This window comes from Cyanistes caeruleus, chromosome 36 (assembly GCF_971803275.1).
Source record: "Cyanistes caeruleus chromosome 36, bCyaCae1.hap1.1, whole genome shotgun sequence".
In the NCBI taxonomy this organism is placed as follows: domain Eukaryota; kingdom Metazoa; phylum Chordata; class Aves; order Passeriformes; family Paridae; genus Cyanistes; species Cyanistes caeruleus.
Window position 1 is genome coordinate 868,203 of NC_141737.1, and position 17,625 is coordinate 885,827.

General features: G+C 48.9%; 1 protein-coding gene across 1 annotated transcript in view; it reads right to left on the reverse strand.

The window, feature by feature from the left end:
• Positions 1-3,996: 3,996 nt before the first annotated feature.
• Positions 3,997-17,625, reverse strand: part of MED25 (mediator complex subunit 25) — a 55,515-nt gene continuing 41,886 nt past the window's right edge. The window contains exons 18-20 of the mRNA XM_086871547.1: positions 16,765-16,971; positions 13,386-13,587; positions 3,997-7,752 (exon numbers count right to left, since the gene is read on the reverse strand). Coding sequence (XP_086727673.1) covers positions 7,643-7,752; positions 13,386-13,587; positions 16,765-16,971 — 519 coding nt within the window. The 3' untranslated portion in view covers positions 3,997-7,642. The remainder of the gene's footprint in view (positions 7,753-13,385; positions 13,588-16,764; positions 16,972-17,625) is intronic.

Sequence of the window (17,625 nt, forward strand, 5' to 3'; positions counted from 1 at the left end):
TTCCAGAACCCCATAGAAACCTCCAGAACCTCATAAATGCTTTTAGAACCCCACAGAAACATCTCGAACCCCACAGAAGAACCCCACAGGAACCTCATGGATGCTTCTAGAACCCCGCAGGTTCCTGTAGAATCCCATAGAAACTTCTAGAACCCCACAGAAGAACCCCATAGGAACCTCATGGATGCTTCTAGAACCCCACAGGTTCCTGAAGAATCCCATAGAAACTTCTAGAACCCCACAGAAGAACCCCATAGGAACCTCATGGATGCTTCTAGAACCCCACAGGTTCCTGAAGAATCCCATAGAAACTTCTAGAACCCCATAGAAGAACCCCATAGGAACCTCATGGATGCTTCTAGAACCCCACAGGTTCCTGTAGAATCCCATAGAAACTTCTAGAACCCCATAGAAGAACCCCATAGGAACCTCATGGATGCTTCTAGAACCCCACAGGTTCCTGTAGAATCCCATAGAAACTTCTAGAACCCCACAGAAGAACCCCATAGGAACCTCATGGATGCTTCTAGAACCCCACAGGTTCCTGAAGAATCCCATAGAAACTTCTAGAACCCCATAGAAGAACCCCATAGGAACCTCATGGATGCTTCTAGAACCCCACAGGTTCCTGTAGAATCCCATAGAAACTTCTAGAACCCCACAGAAGAACCCCATAACACAGTCAGAACCCCAAAGATGCTTCTGGAACCCCATAGAAACGTCTAGAACCCCATGGAACCACCTGGAACCACCTAGAACCCCATGGAACCATCTAGAACAGTCTAGAGCAGTCTAGAACAGTCTAGAACCTTCTAGAACCTCTAGAACCTCTAGAACGGTCTAGAACAGTCTAGAACCTCTAGAACCTTCTAGAACCTCTAGAACCTCTAGAACCTCTAGAACAGTCCAGAACCTCTAGAACCTTCTAGAACCTCTAGAACCTCTAGAACAGTCTAGAACCTCTAGAACCTCTAGAACCTTCTAGAACCTCTAGAACCTCTAGAACAGTCTAGAACCTCTAGAACCTTCTAGAACCTTCTAGAACCTCTAGAACCTCTAGAACCTCTAGAACAGTCTAGAACCTCTAGAACCTTCTAGAACCTCTAGAACCTTCTAGAACCTCTAGAACGGTCTAGAGCTCTTTAGAGCCGTTTAGAACTATCTAGAACCCCATAGAGACCTCTAGAACCCCCATGGAAACTTCTAGAAACCTCATAGAAACCTCTGGAAACCCCATAGAAATTTCTAGAACCTCCATAGAAAGCTCTAGAAACCCCATAAAAACCTGTAGAACCTCATAAATGCTCTTAGAACCCCATAGAAACTTCTAGAACCCCCATAGAAACCTGTAGAACCCCCATAGAAACTTCTAGAATCTCCATAGAAACCTCTGGAACCTCCATAGAAACTTCTAGAATTCCATAAAAACCTCTGGAACCTCCATAGAAACTTCTAGAACTCCATAGAAACTTCTAGAACCCCCATAGAAACCTGTAGAACCCCCATAGAAACTTCTAGAATCTCCATAGAAACCTCTGGAACCTCCATAGAAACTTCTAGAACTCCATAGAAACCTCTGGAACCTCCATAGAAACTTCTAGAATCCCCATAGAAACCTCTGGAACCTCCATAGAAACTTCTAGAACTCCATAGAAACCTCTGGAACCTCCATAGAAACTTCTGGAACCTCCATAGAAACTTCTAGAACTCCATAGAAACCTCTGGAACCTCCATAGAAACTTCTAGAATTCCATAAAAACCTCTGGAACCTCCATAGAAACTTCTAGAACTCCATAGAAACCTCTGGAACCTCCATAGAAACCTCTGGAACCTCCATAGAAACTTCTAGAACTCCATAGAAACCTCTGGAACCTCCATAGAAACTTCTAGAATTCCATAAAAACCTCTGGAACCTCCATAGAAACTTCTGGAACCTCCATAGAAACCTCTGGAACCTCCACAGAAACTTCTAGAACTCCATAGAAACCTCTGGAATCTCCATAGAAACCTCTGGAACCTCCATAGAAACTTCTAGAACTCCATAGAAACCTCTGGAACCTCCATAGAAACTTCTAGAATTCCATAGAAACCTCTGGAACCTCCATAGAAACTTCTACAACTCCATAGAAACCTCTAGAACCCCCATAGAAACCTGTAGAACCCCCATAGAAACTTCTAGAATCTCCATAGAAACCTTTAGAAATCCCATAGAAACCTCTGGAACCTCCATAGAAACCTCTGGAACCTCCATAGAAACTTCTAGAACTCCATAGAAACCTCTGGAACCTCCATAGAAACTTCTGGAACCTCCATAGAAACCTCTGGAACCTCCATAGAAACTTCTAGAATTCCATAGAAACCTCTGGAACCTCCATAGAAACTTCTAGAACTCCATAGAAACTTCTAGAACCCCCATAGAAACCTGTAGAACCCCCATAGAAACTTCTAGAATCTCCATAGAAACCTTTAGAAACCCCATAGAAACCTCTGGAACCTCCATAGAAACTTCTAGAACTCCATAGAAACCTCTGGAACCTCCATAGAAACTTCTAGAATTCCATAAAAACCTCTGGAACCTCCATAGAAACTTCTAGAACTCCATAGAAACCTCTGGAACCTCCATAGAAACCTCTGGAACCTCCATAGAAACTTCTAGAACTCCATAGAAACCTCTGGAACCTCCATAGAAACTTCTGGAACCTCCATAGAAACCTCTGGAACCTCCATAGAAACTTCTAGAATTCCATAGAAACCTCTGGAACCTCCATAGAAACTTCTAGAACTCCATAGAAACCTGTAGAACCCCCATAGAAACTTCTAGAATCTCCATAGAAACCTTTAGAAACCCCATAGAAACCTCTGGAACCTCCATAGAAACTTCTAGAACTCCATAGAAACCTCTGGAACCTCCATAGAAACTTCTAGAATCCCCATAGAAACCTCTGGAACCTCCATAGAAACCTCTGGAACCTCCATAGAAACTTCTAGAATTCCATAGAAATGGGATTTTGGATCCGTGGAAAATCTGGTTTTTGATCCATGGAAAATGGGGAAAAATGGGATTTTTAATCCACAGAAAATCAGGGAAAATGGGAATTTTGATCCATAAAAAATTGGGGGAAATTGGATTTTTTTATCCATGGAAAAATGGGAAAATTGGGATTTTGGATCTGTGGAAAATTGGGAAAAAATGGGAATTTTGGTTCATGGAAAATGGGGAAAATTGGGATTTTGGTCCATGGAAAATGGGGGTTTTGGTCCATAAAAAATTGGGAAAAATGGGATTTTTTTATCCATGAAAAAATGGAAAAAATTGGGATTTTTGATCTGTGGAATATTGGGGAAAAAAGGGGGATTTTGATCTGTGGAAAATTGGGAAAAATGGGAATTTGGATTCCTGGAAAATGGGGAAAAATCTGGTTTTTGATGCATGGAAAATTGGGAAAAATGGGATTTTTAATCCACAGAAAATCAGGGAAAATGGGAATTTTGATCCATGGGAAAATGTAAAAATTGGGATTTTGGATCCGTGGAAAAATGTGAAAATTGGGATTTTTTATCCATGGAAAATTGGGAAAAATGGGATTTTTGGTCCATGGAAAATGGGAATTTTGATCCATAAAAAATTGGGAAAAATGGGATTTTGGATCCATAAAAAATTGGGAAAAATGAGATTTTTTATCCATGAAAAATGAGGAAAAATTGGGATTTTTTATCAGTGGAAAATGAGGAAAAATCTGGTTTTTTATCCATGGAAAAACGGGGAAAATTCCTTCCAAAAAAATTCCCGGAGCGCGGATCCCGCTCATCCCAAATTTCCCTCCCTCATCCCAAATTTCCCTCCCTCATCCCAAATTTCCCTCCCTCATCCCAAATTTCCCTCCCTCGATCCCAAATTTCCCTCCCTCGATCCCAAATTTCCCTCCCTCATCCCAAATTTCCCTCCCTCATCCCAAATTTCCCTCCCAAAATTCCCATTTTTTTATTCCACACGGATCAAGTGCAAAAATTCCCGTTTTATTCAGCCGAGCCACAAAAATAAACCAAAAAATTGGGAATTTTTTTTTTAGGGAGGGAATTCCCAAATTTTGGGGAAGATCTCTCGAATAATTGATCCAAATTTGGGGGGTCCTGGGGGGATTTTGGGGAAATTTTTGGGGATTTTTTGGGGTTTTTGGGAATTTTTTAGGGATTTTTTTGGGATTTTTTTGGATATTTTGGGGTTTTTTTTGGGATTTTTTGGGGGTTTTTTTGGAATTTTTTGGGATTTTTTGGGGTTTTTTTTGGGTTTTTTTGGGGACTTTTTTGGAATTTTTTTGGGATTTTTTGGGATTTTTTTGGGGAATTTTTGGGGATTTTTGTGGATTTTGGGGATTTTTTTTGGATTTTTTTTGGGTTTTTTTGGGATTTTTTGAGGGATTTTTTTGGATTTTTTTTTATTTTTTTGGGAGTTTTTTGGGGTTTTTTGGGAAATTTTGGGGAATTTTCTGGGATTTTTTGGGGGTTTTTGTGGATTTTTTAGGGATTTTTTGGGGATTTTTTGGGAATTTTTTTAGGGATTTATTTGGGGATTTTTTAGGATTTTTTGGGGATTTTTTTTGAATTTTCTGGGATTTTTTGGGGGATTTTTTGGGGTTTTTTAGGATTTTTTTGGGAGTTTTTGGGGGTTTTTTTTTAATTTTTTTTTTAATTTTCTGGGATTTTTTGGGGGTTTTTTTGGGAGTTTTTGGGGGTTTTTTTGTGGATTTTTGGGGTTTTTTTGTGAACGTTTTGGGATTAATTTTTGGGGTTTTTGGGAGTTTTTGGGGATTTTTTGGGGAGTTTTTGGGGGTTTTTTGGGAATTTTTTTGGGAATTCTCTGGGATTTTTTTGGGATTTTTTTTGGGGGACCTTTTGGGAGTTTTTTGGGAATTTTTGGGGAATTTTTTTGGGATTTTTTTGGGGAATTTTTTAGGAATTTTTTTTTTATTTTTTGGAGGGGATTTTGGGAACTTTTTGGGATTTTTTTTTTTATTTTTTTTTAAATTTTGGGGATTCTTTTTTAATTTTTATTTTTTGGGAATTTTTTGGGAATTTTTGGAATTTTTTAGGATTTTTTAAAAATTTTTTAGGAATTTTTTTTTAATTTTTTAGGATTTTTTTTTTTATTTTTTGGGGGTTTTTTTGGGTGTTTTGGGGTGTTTTTGGGGGTTTTTGGGGTTGTTTTTGGGGTTCCTGGGGTTGTTTTTGGGGTTCCCCCCTAGATGAGGTCCATCAGGATGTTCTCCTCCATCACCCCAAGGGTCTGGAGACCCCAAATTTTGGGGGGTTCTTGTGTGTTTTTGGGGTGTTTTGGGGTTCCTGGAGGATTTTTGGGGTAATTCTGGGTTGTTTTGGGGGGGTTTTTTGGGGTTTCTGGGGTTGTTTTTGGGGTTTTTGGGGTTCCCAGACCCCATTTTTGGGGTTCCCCCCTAGATGAGGTCCATCAGGATGTTCTCCTCCACCACCCCAAGGGGTCTGGAGACCCCAAATTTGGGGGGGTTCCTGTGTTTTTTTGGGGTGTTTTGGGGTTCCTGGGGGATTTTTTGGGGTAATTTTGGGGTGTTTTTGGGGGTTTTTGGGGTTGTTTTTGGGGTTCCTGGGGTTGTCTTTGGGGGTCCCCCCCTAGATGAGGTCCATCAGGATGTTCTCCTCCACCACCCCAAGGGGTCTGGAGACCCCAAATTTGGGGGTTCCTGGGGGATTTTTCGGGTAATTTTGGGGTTCCTGGGGGATTTTTGGGGTATTTTTGGGGTGGTTTTTTTGGGTATTTTTGGGGTTTCTGGGGTTGTTTCTGGGGTTTTTGGGGTTCCCAGACCCCATTTTTGGGGTTCCCCCCCTAGATGAGGTCCATCAGGTTGTTCTCCTCCACCACCCTGAGGGTCTGGAGACCCCAAATTTGGGGGTTCCTGGGGGATTTTTGGGGTTTCTGGGGGTATTTTGGGGTGTTTTTGGGGTTTCTGGGGGTGTTTTTGGGGTTCCTGGGGTTGTTTTTGGGGTCCCCCCCTAGATGAGGTCCATCAGGATGTTCTCCTCCACCACCCCAAGGGGTCTGGAGACCCCAAATTTGGGGGGGTTCCTGTGTTTTTTTGGGGTGTTTTGGGGTTCCTGGGGGATTTTTTGGGTAATTTGGGGGTATTTTTGGGTGTTTATGGGGGTTCTGGGGGTGTTTTTGGGGTTCCTGGGGTTGTTTTTGGGGTTCCCCCCCTAGATGAGGTCCATCAGGATGTTCTCCTCCACCACCCTGAGGGTCTGGAGACCCCAAATTTGGGGGTTCCTGGGGGATTTTTGGGGGTATTTTGGGTTTTTTTTGGGTGTTTTTGGGGTTTCTGGGGGTATTTTGGGGTGTTTTTGGGGTTTCTGGGGTTGTTTTTGGGGTTCCTGGGGTTGTTTTTGGGGTCCCCCCCTAGATGAGGTCCATCAGGATGTTCTCCTCCACCACCCCAAGGGGTCTGGAGACCCCAAATTTGGGGGTTCCTGGGGGATTTTTGGGGGTATTTTGGGGTATTTTGGGGGTATTTTTGGGTATTTTGGGGTGTTTTTGGGGTTGTTTTTGGGGTTCCCAGACCCCATTTTTGGGGTCCCCCCCTAGATGAGGTCCATCAGGATGTTCTCCTCCATCACCCCAGGGGTCTGGAGACCCCAAATTTGGGGGTTCCTGGGGGATTTTTGGGGGTATTTTGGGGTTGTTTTGGGGTTTTTTTGGGTATTTTTGGGGTTTCTGGGGGTATTTTTGGGGTTCCTGGGGGTATTTTGGGGTGTTTTTGGGGTTCCTGGGGTTGTTTTTGGGGTTCCCCCCCTAGATGAGGTCCATCAGGATGTTCTCCTCCATCACCCCAAGGGTCTGGAGACCCCAAATTTGGGGGTTCCTGGGGGATTTTTGGGGGTATTTTGGGGTTCCTGGAGGATTTTTGGGGTAATTTTGGGTTGTTTTGGGGTTTTTGGGTGTTTTTGGGGTTCCTGGGGTTGTTTTTGGGGTTCCCAGACCCCATTTTTGGGGTCCCCCCCTAGATGAGGTCCATCAGGATGTTCTCCTCCATCACCCCTGAGGGTCTGGAGACCCCAAATTTGGGGGGGTTCCTGTGTTTTTTTGGGGTGTTTTGGGGTTCCTGGGGGATTTTTTGGGGTAATTTTGGGTGTTTTTGGGGTTTCTGGGGTTGTTTTTGGGGTTCCTGGGGTTGTTTTTGGGGTTCCCCCCCTAGATGAGGTCCATCAGGATGTTCTCCTCCACCACCCCAAGGGGTCTGGAGACCCCAAATTTGGGGGGGTTCCTGGGGGATTTTTGGGGGTATTTTGGGGTATTTTGGGGGTATTTTTGGGTATTTTGGGGTGTTTTTGGGGTTGTTTTTGGGGTTTTTGGGGTTCCCAGACCCCATTTTTGGGGGTCCCCCCCTAGATGAGGTCCATCAGGATGTTCTCCTCCACCACCCCTGAGGGTCTGGAGACCCCAAATTTGGGGGTTCCTGGGAGATTTTTGGGGTAACTTTGGGGTGTTTTGTGGATTTTTCTGGGTATTTTTGGGGTTTCTGGGGGTATTTTGAGGTGTTTTTGGGGTTTCTGGGGTTGTTTTTGGGGTTCCTGGGGTTGTTTTTGGGGTTCCTGGGGTTGTTTTTGGGGTCCCCCCCTAGATGAGGTCCATCAGGATGTCCTCCTCCATCACGCTGGGGGTCTGCACGGGCTGGAGCCCCCCCGGGGGGACGGGACCCCTGGGGCCGGGGGGCAGCAGCATCTGCCCTGGGGGGGGGGGAAAGGGGGGGGTCAGGGGGGACCCCAAAACCCTGGGGGTTCCCAGGGGGTGTTTGGGGGTCCCAGAGAAGTTTTGGGGGTTCCAGGATTGGTTTTGGGGTCCCACAGGGGGTTTTGGGGGTCCCAGGGGGTGTTTGGGGGTCCCAGGGGGAGTTTTGGGGTTCCCAGGGAAGGTTTTGGGGGGGTCCCAGGGGGGGTTTTGGGGGTCCCAGGGGGAGTTTTGGGGGGTCCCAGGATTGATTTTGGAGTCCCAGGGGGGGTTTTGGGGGTCCCAGGGGGGGTTTTGGGGGTCCCAGGGGCAGTTTTGGGATCCCAGGGGCAGTTTTGGGGGGTCCCAGAGGGGTTTTGGGGTCCCAGAGGGGTTTTGGGGTCCCAGCGCAGTTTTGGGGGGTCCCAGGGGAGGTTTTGGGGGTCCCAGGGGGGGTTTTGGGGGTCCCAGGGGGTGTTTGGGGGTCCCAGGGGCAGTTTTGGGGTCCCAGGATTGATTTTGGGGTCCCAGGGGGGGTTTTGAGGGGTCCCAGGATTGATTTTGGGGTTCCCAGAGGGGTTTTGAGGGGTCCCAGGATTGATTTTGGGGTTCCAGGGGGGGTTTGGGGGGTCCCAGAGGGGTTTTGGGGTCCCAGAGGGGTTTTGGGGTCCCAGCGCAGTTTTGGGGGGTCCCAGGGGAGGTTTTGGGGGTCCCAGGGGGGGTTTTGGGGGTCCCAGGGGCAGCTTTGGGATCCCAGGGGCAGTTTTGGGGGGTCCCAGAGGGGTTTTGGGGTCCCAGGGGGGGTTTTGGGGTCCCAGCGCAGTTTTGGGGGGTCCCAGGGGAGGTTTTGGGGGTCCCAGGGGGGGTTTTGGGGGTCCCAGGGGGGGTTTTGGGGGTCCCAGGGGGGGTTTTGGGGGGTCCCAGGATTGATTTTGGGGTTCCCAGAGTGGGTTTTGGGGTCCCAGGGGCAGTTTTGGGGTCCCAGAGGGGTTTTGGGGTTCCCAGAGGGGTTTTGGGGTCCCAGGGGCAGTTTTGGGGTTCCCAGGGGGGGTTTTGAGGGGTCCCAGGATTGATTTTGGGGTTCCCAGAGTGGGTTTTGGGGGTCCCAGGGGCAGTTCTGGGGGTTCCCAGGGGGGGGTTTGGGGGGGTCCCAGGATTGATTTTGGGGTTCCCAGAGGGGTTTTGGGGGGTCCTAGGGGGGGTTTTGGGGGGGGGGGGGGTCCCAGGATTGATTTTGGGGTTCCCAGACTGGGTTTTGGGGGGTCCCAGGGGGGGTTTTGGGGGGGGGGGGGTCCCAGGATTGATTTTGGGGTTCCCAGGGGGGGTTTTGGGGGTCCCAGGATTGATTTTGGGGTTCCCAGAGGGGTTTTGGGGTCCCAGAGGGGTTTTGGGGGTCCCAGGGGCAGTTTTGGGGTCCCAGGATTGATTTTGGGGTTCCCAGAGTGGGTTTTGGGGTCCCAGGGGCAGTTTTGGGGTCCCAGGGTCAGTTTTGGGGTTCCCAGAGTGGGTTTTGGGGGTCCCAGAGGAGGTTTTGGGGGTCCCATAAGAGTTTCAGGGGTCCCAGGGGTGGTTTTGGGGTCCCAGGGGGGGTTTGGGGGTCCCAGAGGGGGTTTGGGGGTCCCAGGGGCAGTTTTGGGGTTCCCAGAGGGGTTTTGAGGGTCCCAGAATTGGTTTTGGGGGTCCCAGGATTGATTTTGGGGTTCCCAGAGGGGTTTTGGGGTTCCCAGAGGGGTTTTGGGGTCCCAGGGGCAGTTTTGGGGTTCCCAGGGGGGGTTTTGAGGGGTCCCAGGATTGATTTTGGGGTTCCCAGAGGGGTTTTGGGGTCCCAGGGGGGGTTTTGGGGGGATTTTTTTGGGGATTTTTTTTTAGGGAAGTGGGGGAGGGGTCAGGGGGATTTTTGGGAAGTGGGGGGGAGGGGTCAGGGGGATTTTTTTGGGGGAGGGGTCAGGGGGATTTTTGGGATTTTTTGGGAAGTGGGGGGAGGGGTCAGGGGGATTTTTTGGGGGTTTTTTTTGGGATTTTTTGGGGATTTTTTGGGAAGTGGGGGAGGGGTCAGGGGGATTTTTGGGAAGTGGGGGAGGGGTCAGGGGGATTTTTGGGAAGTGGGGGAGGGGTCAGGGGGATTTTTGGGAAGTGGGGGGGAGGGGTCAGGGGATTTTTGGGATTTTTTGGGAAGTGGGGGAGGGGTCCATGAAGGGATTTTTTTGGGATTATTTTGGGATTTTTTGGTATTTTTGGGGGGATTTTTTGGGGGATTTTTTGGGAAGTGGGGGGAGGGGTCAGGGGGATTTTTTTGGGGAGGGGGGAGGGGTCAGGGGGATTTTTTGGGGGGGGAGGGGTCAGGGGGATTTTTTGGGGGGGGAGGGGTCAGGGGGATTTTTTTGGGGGAGGGGTCAGGGGGATTTTTGGGAAGCGGGGGAGGGGTCAGGGGGATTTTTGGGATTTTTTGGGAAGTGGGGGAGGGGTCAGGGGGATTTTTTTGGGGGGGAGGGGTCAGGGGGATTTTTTTGGGGGGGAGGGGTCAGGGGATTTTTGGGATTTTTTGGGAAGTGGGGGGAGGGGTCAGGGGGATTTTTTTTGGGTTTTTTGGGATTTTTTGGGGATTTTTTCTAGGGAAGTGGGGGGAGGGGTCAGGGGATTTTTGGGGGGGAGGGGTCAGGGGATTTTTGGGATTTTTTGGGAAGTGGGGGAGGGGTCAGGGGGATTTTTTTGGCGGGGAGGGGTCCATGATAGGATTTTTGGGAAGTGGGGGAGGGGTCAGGGGGATTTTTGGGAAGCGGGGGAGGGGTCAGGGGGATTTTTTTTTGGGGGAGGGGTCAGGGGATTTTTGGGGGGGAGGGGTCAGGGGGATTTTTGGGATTTTTTGGGAAGTGGGGGAGGGGTCAGGGGATTTTTGGGATTTTTTGGGAAGTGGGGGGAGGGGTCAGGGGGATTTTTTTGGGGGGGAGGGGTCAGGGGGATTTTTGGGAAGTGGGGGGGAGGGGTCAGGGGGATTTTTTTGGGGGAGGGGTCAGGGGATTTTTGGGATATTTTGGGAAGTGGGGGGAGGGGTCAGGGGGATTTTTGGGATATTTTGGGAAGTGGGGGGAGGGGTCAGGGGGATTTTTTGGGGTTTTTTTTTGGGATTTTTTGGGGATTTTTTGGGAAGTGGGGGAGGGGGTCAGGGGGATTTTTGGGAAGTGGGGGGGAGGGGTCAGGGGATTTTTGGGATTTTTTGGGAAGTGGGGGGGAGGGGTCAGGGGATTTTTGGGATTTTTTGGGAAGTGGGGGGAGGGGTCCATGATGGGATTTTTGGGAAGTGGGGGAGGGGTCAGGGGGATTTTTGGGAAGTGGGGGAGGGGTCAGGGGATTTTTGGGGGGGAGGGGTCAGGGGGATTTTTGGGGGGGAGGGGTCAGGGGATTTTTGGGATTTTTGGGAAGTGGGGGAGGGGTCAGGGGGATTTTTTGGGGGGGGAGGGGTCAGGGGGATTTTTTTGGGGGGGAGGGGTCAGGGGGATTTTTGGGAAGTGGGGGGGAGGGGTCAGGGGGATTTTTTTGGGGGAGGGGTCAGGGGGATTTTTGGGAAGCGGGGGAGGGGTCAGGGGATTTTTGGGATTTTTTGGGAAGTGGGGGAGGGGTCAGGGGGATTTTTTTGGGGGGGAGGGGTCAGGGGGATTTTTTTGGGGGGGAGGGGTCAGGGGGATTTTTGGGAAGTGGGGGGAGGGGTCAGGGGGATTTTTTTTGGGTTTTTTGGGATTTTTTGGGGATTTTTTCTAGGGAAGTGGGGGGAGGGGTCAGGGGATTTTTGGGGGGGAGGGGTCAGGGGATTTTTGGGATTTTTTGGGAAGTGGGGGAGGGGTCAGGGGGATTTTTTTTGGGGGGAGGGGTCAGGGGGATATTTTTGGGGGAGGGGTCAGGGGGATTTTTGGGATTTTTTGGGAAGTGGGGGAGGGGTCAGGGGGATTTTTGGGAAGCGGGGGAGGGGTCAGGGGGATTTTTGGGAAGCGGGGGGGAGGGGTCAGGGGGATTTTTGGGATTTTTTGGGAAGTGGGGGAGGGGTCCATGAAGGGATTTTTTTGGGATTATTTTGGGATTTTTTGGTATTTTTGGGGGGATTTTTTGGGGGATTTTTTGGGGGATTTTTTGGGGGATTTTTTGGGGGATTTTTTGGGAAGTGGGGGAGGGGTCAGGGGGATTTTTTTGGGGGGGAGGGGTCAGGGGGATTTTTGGGAAGTGGGGGGGAGGGGTCAGGGGATTTTTGGGATTTTTGGGAAGTGGGGGAGGGGTCAGGGGGATTTTTGGGAAGCGGGGGAGGGGTCAGGGGGATTTTTGGGATATTTTGGGAAGTGGGGGAGGGGGTCAGGGGGATTTTTGGGAAGCGGGGGAGGGGTCAGGGGATTTTTGGGATTTTTTGGGAAGTGGGGGGGAGGGGTCAGGGGGATTTTTGGGATTTTTTGGGAAGTGGGGGGAGGGGTCAGGGGGATTTTTTGGGGGTTTTTTTTGGGATTTTTTGGGGATTTTTTGGGAAGTGGGGGAGGGGTCAGGGGGATTTTTTTGGGGGAGGGGTCAGGGGGATTTTTGGGAAGTGGGGGAGGGGTCAGGGGGATTTTTGGGAAGCGGGGGAGGGGTCAGGGGATTTTTGGGATTTTTTGGGAAGTGGGGGAGGGGTCAGGGGGATTTTTGGGAAGTGGGGGGGAGGGGTCAGGGGGATTTTTTTGGGGGAGGGGTCAGGGGATTTTTGGGATATTTTGGGAAGTGGGGGGAGGGGTCAGGGGGATTTTTTGGGTTTTTTTTTTGGGATTTTTTGGGGATTTTTTGGGAAGTGGGGGAGGGGTCAGGGGGATTTTTGGGAAGTGGGGGGAGGGGTCAGGGGGATTTTTTGGGGGTTTTTTTTGGGATTTTTTGGGATATTTTGGGAAGTGGGGGAGGGGTCAGGGGGATTTTTGGGAAGTGGGGGGGAGGGGTCAGGGGATTTTTGGGATTTTTTGGGAAGTGGGGGAGGGGTCAGGGGGATTTTTGGGATTTTTTGGGAAGTGGGGGAGGGGTCCATGAAGGGATTTTTTTGGGATTATTTTGGGATTTTTTGGTATTTTTGGGGGGATTTTTTGGGGGATTTTTTGGGGGATTTTTTGGGAAGTGGGGGAGGGGTCAGGGGGATTTTTTTGGGGGGGAGGGGTCAGGGGGATTTTTTTGGGGGGGAGGGGTCAGGGGATTTTTGGGAAGTGGGGGGAGGGGTCAGGGGGATTTTTTTTGGGTTTTTTGGGATTTTTTGGGGATTTTTTCTAGGGAAGTGGGGGGAGGGGTCAGGGGGATTTTTTTGGGGGGAGGGGTCAGGGGGATTTTTGGGAAGTGGGGGGGAGGGGTCAGGGGGATTTTTTTTTTTTGGGGAGGGGTCAGGGGGATTTTTGGGATTTTTTGGGAAGTGGGGGGAGGGGTCAGGGGGATTTTTGGGATTTTTTGGGAAGTGGGGGGAGGGGTCAGGGGGATTTTTTGGGGGTTTTTTTTGGGATTTTTTGGGAAGTGGGGGAGGGGTCAGGGGGATTTTTTTGGGGGAGGGGTCAGGGGATTTTTGGGATATTTTGGGAAGTGGGGGGAGGGGTCAGGGGGATTTTTGGGAAGTGGGGGGAGGGGTCAGGGGGATTTTTTTTTTTTGGGGAGGGGGTCTCTCACTCACCTGGAATTGGGGCTCGGGGTCCCCCCAGCTGCCCCGGCCAGGGCTGGCCCGGTGGGGGAGGGTGGAGGAGGGGCAGCTGCCCCGCCCCTCCCCCCCCCAGCCCTTGGTGGGGAGGGGGCAGCAGAGGCTGGGCCTGGGGGGGTCCCGGGGGGGGCTGCAGGTGATGGAGGGGCTGAGCTGGGGGGGGAACCCCCCCTTGGGGCTGGGGGAGACACAAAAAAAGGGGGGGGAGGGGTTAGAAATGGGGGGGGGGAGGGGCACCCCAAAAATCGGCCCCGCTCAATGCCCCTCCCCCCACTCAAAATGGGAATTTTGGGGGTGATTTTTAGAGACCCCTCCCCCCCCCCAACATCCCAGAATTCCCAAATTCTCGTGGAAAGGCCCCAAAATTCCCCAAAATCCCAAATTTTTCCCTTCCCCTGGAAAATTCCAGCCCCAAAATTCCCCCAAATCCCAAATTTTTAGGGATAATTCCCAAAAAATCCTAAATTCCAACCCCAAATTCTCGTGGAAAGGCCCCAAAATTCCCCCAAATCCCAAATTTTTCCCTTCCCCTGAAAATTCCGGCCCCAAATTCCCATGGAAAGAACCCAAAAATTCCCCAAAATCCCGAATTTTTAGGGATAGTTCCCAAAATTGTAAATTCCAATCCCAAATTTCCCCCCCAGCCCAAAAATTCCGGCCCCAAATTCCCGTGGAAAGGCCCCAAAAATTCCCCAAATCCCAAATTTTTAGGGATAATTCCCAAAAATCCTAAATTCCAGCCTCAAATTCCCGTGGAAAGGCCCCAAAATCCCAAATTTTTAGGGGTAATTCCCAAAAATATTGAATTCCAACCCCAAAATTCCCATGGAAAGGCCCCAAAATTCCCCCAAATCCCGAATTTTTCTCTCCCCCTGAAAATTCCGGCCCCAAATTCCCATGGAAAGAACCCAAAAATTCCCCAAAATCCCGAATTTTTCCCTTCCCCTGGAAAATTCCAGCCCCAAAATTCCCCAAAATCCCAAATTTTTCCCTTCCCCTGAAAATTCCGGCCCCAAATTCCCATGGAAAGGCCCCAAAATTCCCCAAAATCCCGAATTATTTTGGGTGTAAATCCCCATTTTTGGGGTGATAATCCCCATTTTTTGGGTGTAAATCCCCATTTTTTGGGGTGAAAACCCCCATTTTCTTGGGTTATAATCCCCATTTTTTGGGGTGGTAACCCCCATTTTTTGGGGTGAAAATCCCCATTTTTTGGGTGATTTTTTGGGTACAAACCCCCATTTTTTGGGGTACAAACCCCCATTTTTTGGGTGATTTTTTGGGGTGAAAATCCCCATTTTTTGGGGTGAAAATCCCCATTTTTTGGGTGTAAATCCCCATTTTTTAGGGTGAAAACCCCCATTTTTTGGGGTACAAACCCCCATATTTTGGGTGATTTTTTGGGGTACAAACCCCCATTATTTGGGTGATTTTTCAGGTTATAATCCCCATTTTTTGGGTGATTTTTTGGGGTACCTACCCCCATTTTTTGGGGTACCTACCCCCATTTTTTGGGGTACAAACCCCCATTTTTTGGGTGATTTTTCAGGTTATAATCCCCATTTTTTGGGGTGTAAACCCCCATTTTTTGGGTGATTTTTTGGGGTACAAACCCCCATTTTTTAGGTACAAACCCCCATTTTTTGGGGTACAACCCCCCATTTTTTAGGGTGAAAATCCCCATTTTTTGGGTGATTTTTTGGGTGTAAACCCCCATTTTTATGTGGTACAAACCCCCATTTTTTGGGTAATAATCCCCATTTTTTGGGGTACAAACCCCCATTTTTTGGGAGATTTTTTGGGGTATAAATCCCCATTTTTTGGGGTTATAATCCCCATTTTTTGGGTGATTTTTTGGGGTACAAACCCCCATTTTTTGGGGTGATAATCTCCATTTTTTTGGGTATAAATCCCCATTTTTTGGGGTGAAAACCCCCATTTTTTGGGTGATTTTTGTGGTACAAACCCCCATTTTTTGGGGTACAAACCCCCATTTTTTGGGTGATTTTTCAGGTTATAATCCCCATTTTTTGGGTGATTTTTTGGGATGTAAACCCCCATTTTTTGGGGTACAAACCCCCATTTTTATGGGTGATTTTTTGGGTTATAATCCCCATTTTTGGGGTTATAATCCCCATTTTTTGGGTGATTTTTTGGGGTGTTAACCCCCATTTTTTGGGTGATTTTTGGGGTACAAACCCCCATGTTTTGGGTGATTTTTTGGGGTGTAAACCCCCATTTTTTTGGGTGTTAACCCCCATTTTTTGGGGTACAAACCCCCATTTTTGGGGTACAAACCCCCATTTTTTGAGGTGATAATCCCCATTTTTTGGGTGATTTTTTGGGGTGTAAACCCCCATTTTTTGGGGTGTTAACCCCCATTTTTTGGGGTACAAACCCCCATTTTTGGGGTACAAACCCCCATTTTTTGGGTGATTTTTTGGAGTGGTAACCCCCATTTTTTGGGGTGAAAATCCCCATTTTTTGGGTGATTTTTTCAGGTTATAATCTCCATTTTTGGGGTGATTTTTCAGGTTATAATCTCCATTTTTGGGGTGATTTTTTCAGGTTATAATCTCCATTTTTTGGGTGATTTTTTGGGGTACAAACCCCCATTTTTTGGGTGATTTTTCAGGCGATAATCCCCATTTTTTGGGTGATTTTTTGGGGTGGTAACCCCCATTTTTTGGGGTATAAATCCCCATTTTTTTGGGTGTAAATCCCCATTTTTTGGGGTACAAACCCCCATTTTTTGGGGTACAAACCCCCATATTTTGGGTGATTTTTTGGGGTACAAACCCCCATTATTTGGGTGATTTTTTGGGGTACAAACCCCCATTATTTGGGTGATTTTTCAGGTTATAATCCCCATTTTTTGGGTGATTTTTTGGGGTACAAACCCCCATTATTTGGATGATTTTTTGAGGTGATAATCCCCATTTTTTGGGTGATTTTTTGGGGTGTTAACCCCCATTTTTGGGGGTACAAACCCCCATTTTTTGGGTGATTTTTCAGGTTATAATCCCCATTTTTTGGGTGATTTTTTGGGGTGGTAACCCCCATTTTTTGGGGTACAAACCCCCATTTTTTGGGTTATAATCCCCATTTTTTGGGCTACAAACCCCCATTTTTTGGATGATTTTTTGAGGTGATAATCCCCATTTTTTGGGAGATTTTTGGGGTACAAACCCCCATTTTTTGGGTGATTTTTTGGGGTGTTAACCCCCATTTTTTGGGTGATTTTTGGGGTACAAACCCCCATTTTTTGGGTGATTTTTTGGGGTGTTAACCCCCATTTTTTGGGGTACAATCCCCCATTTTTGTCCTGTTTATTTAATTGGGCCCCGTCACTCACCGGCTGCTGGCTCAGCAGGAGGCTCCGCAGTTGGGGGTTGGCTCCCGGGTTTTGGGGGCGCAGCAGGGCCCCCCCCCCGGCCTGGCTGGCCTGGGGGGGTCCGGCCTGGGGGGCTGCCGGGTTTTGGGGGGCTGGGGGAGGCGCTGGGGCCGTGGGGGGAGCAGGGGGGGGTTGTGCTTGTTGCTGTTGTTGGGCTCGGAGCTGTAACTGGGGGAGGGGAAAGAGAAATGGGTGTTGGGGAGACGCCAAAAATGCTCCAGAGGGAGATGGTAAACAGCCTCGGGGACCCCAAAAACAACTTTAGAGACCCCAAAACCGTCTTTAGAGACCCCAAAACCATCTTTAGATACCCCAAAACCATCTGGAGAGACCCAAAACCCAACTTTAGAGACCCCAAAACCATCTGGAGAGACCCCAAAACCAACTTTAGAGACCCCAAAACCAACTTTAGAGACCCCAAAACCAACTTTAGAGACCCCAAAACCATTTGGAGAGACCCCAAAACCAACTTTAGAGACCCAAAACCAACTTTAGAGACCCCAAAACCAACTTTAGAGACGCTAAAACCACCTGGAGAGACCCCAAACCCACCTGGAGAGACCCCAAAACCACCTGGAGAGACCCCAAACCACCCTCAGGGACCCCAAAACCAACTTTAGAGACCCCAAACCTCCCTCAGGGACACCAAAACCACATCAGGGTCCCAAAACCACTTTCAGGAATCCCAAAACCATCCTTAGAGACCCCCAAATCCCCCCAAAAACCCAACCCAAGCCTCAAATCCCCCCAAAAATCCAAGCCCTGAACCTCAAATCCCCCCAAAAACCCCCCAAAAACCCAACCCAAGCCTCAAATCCCCCC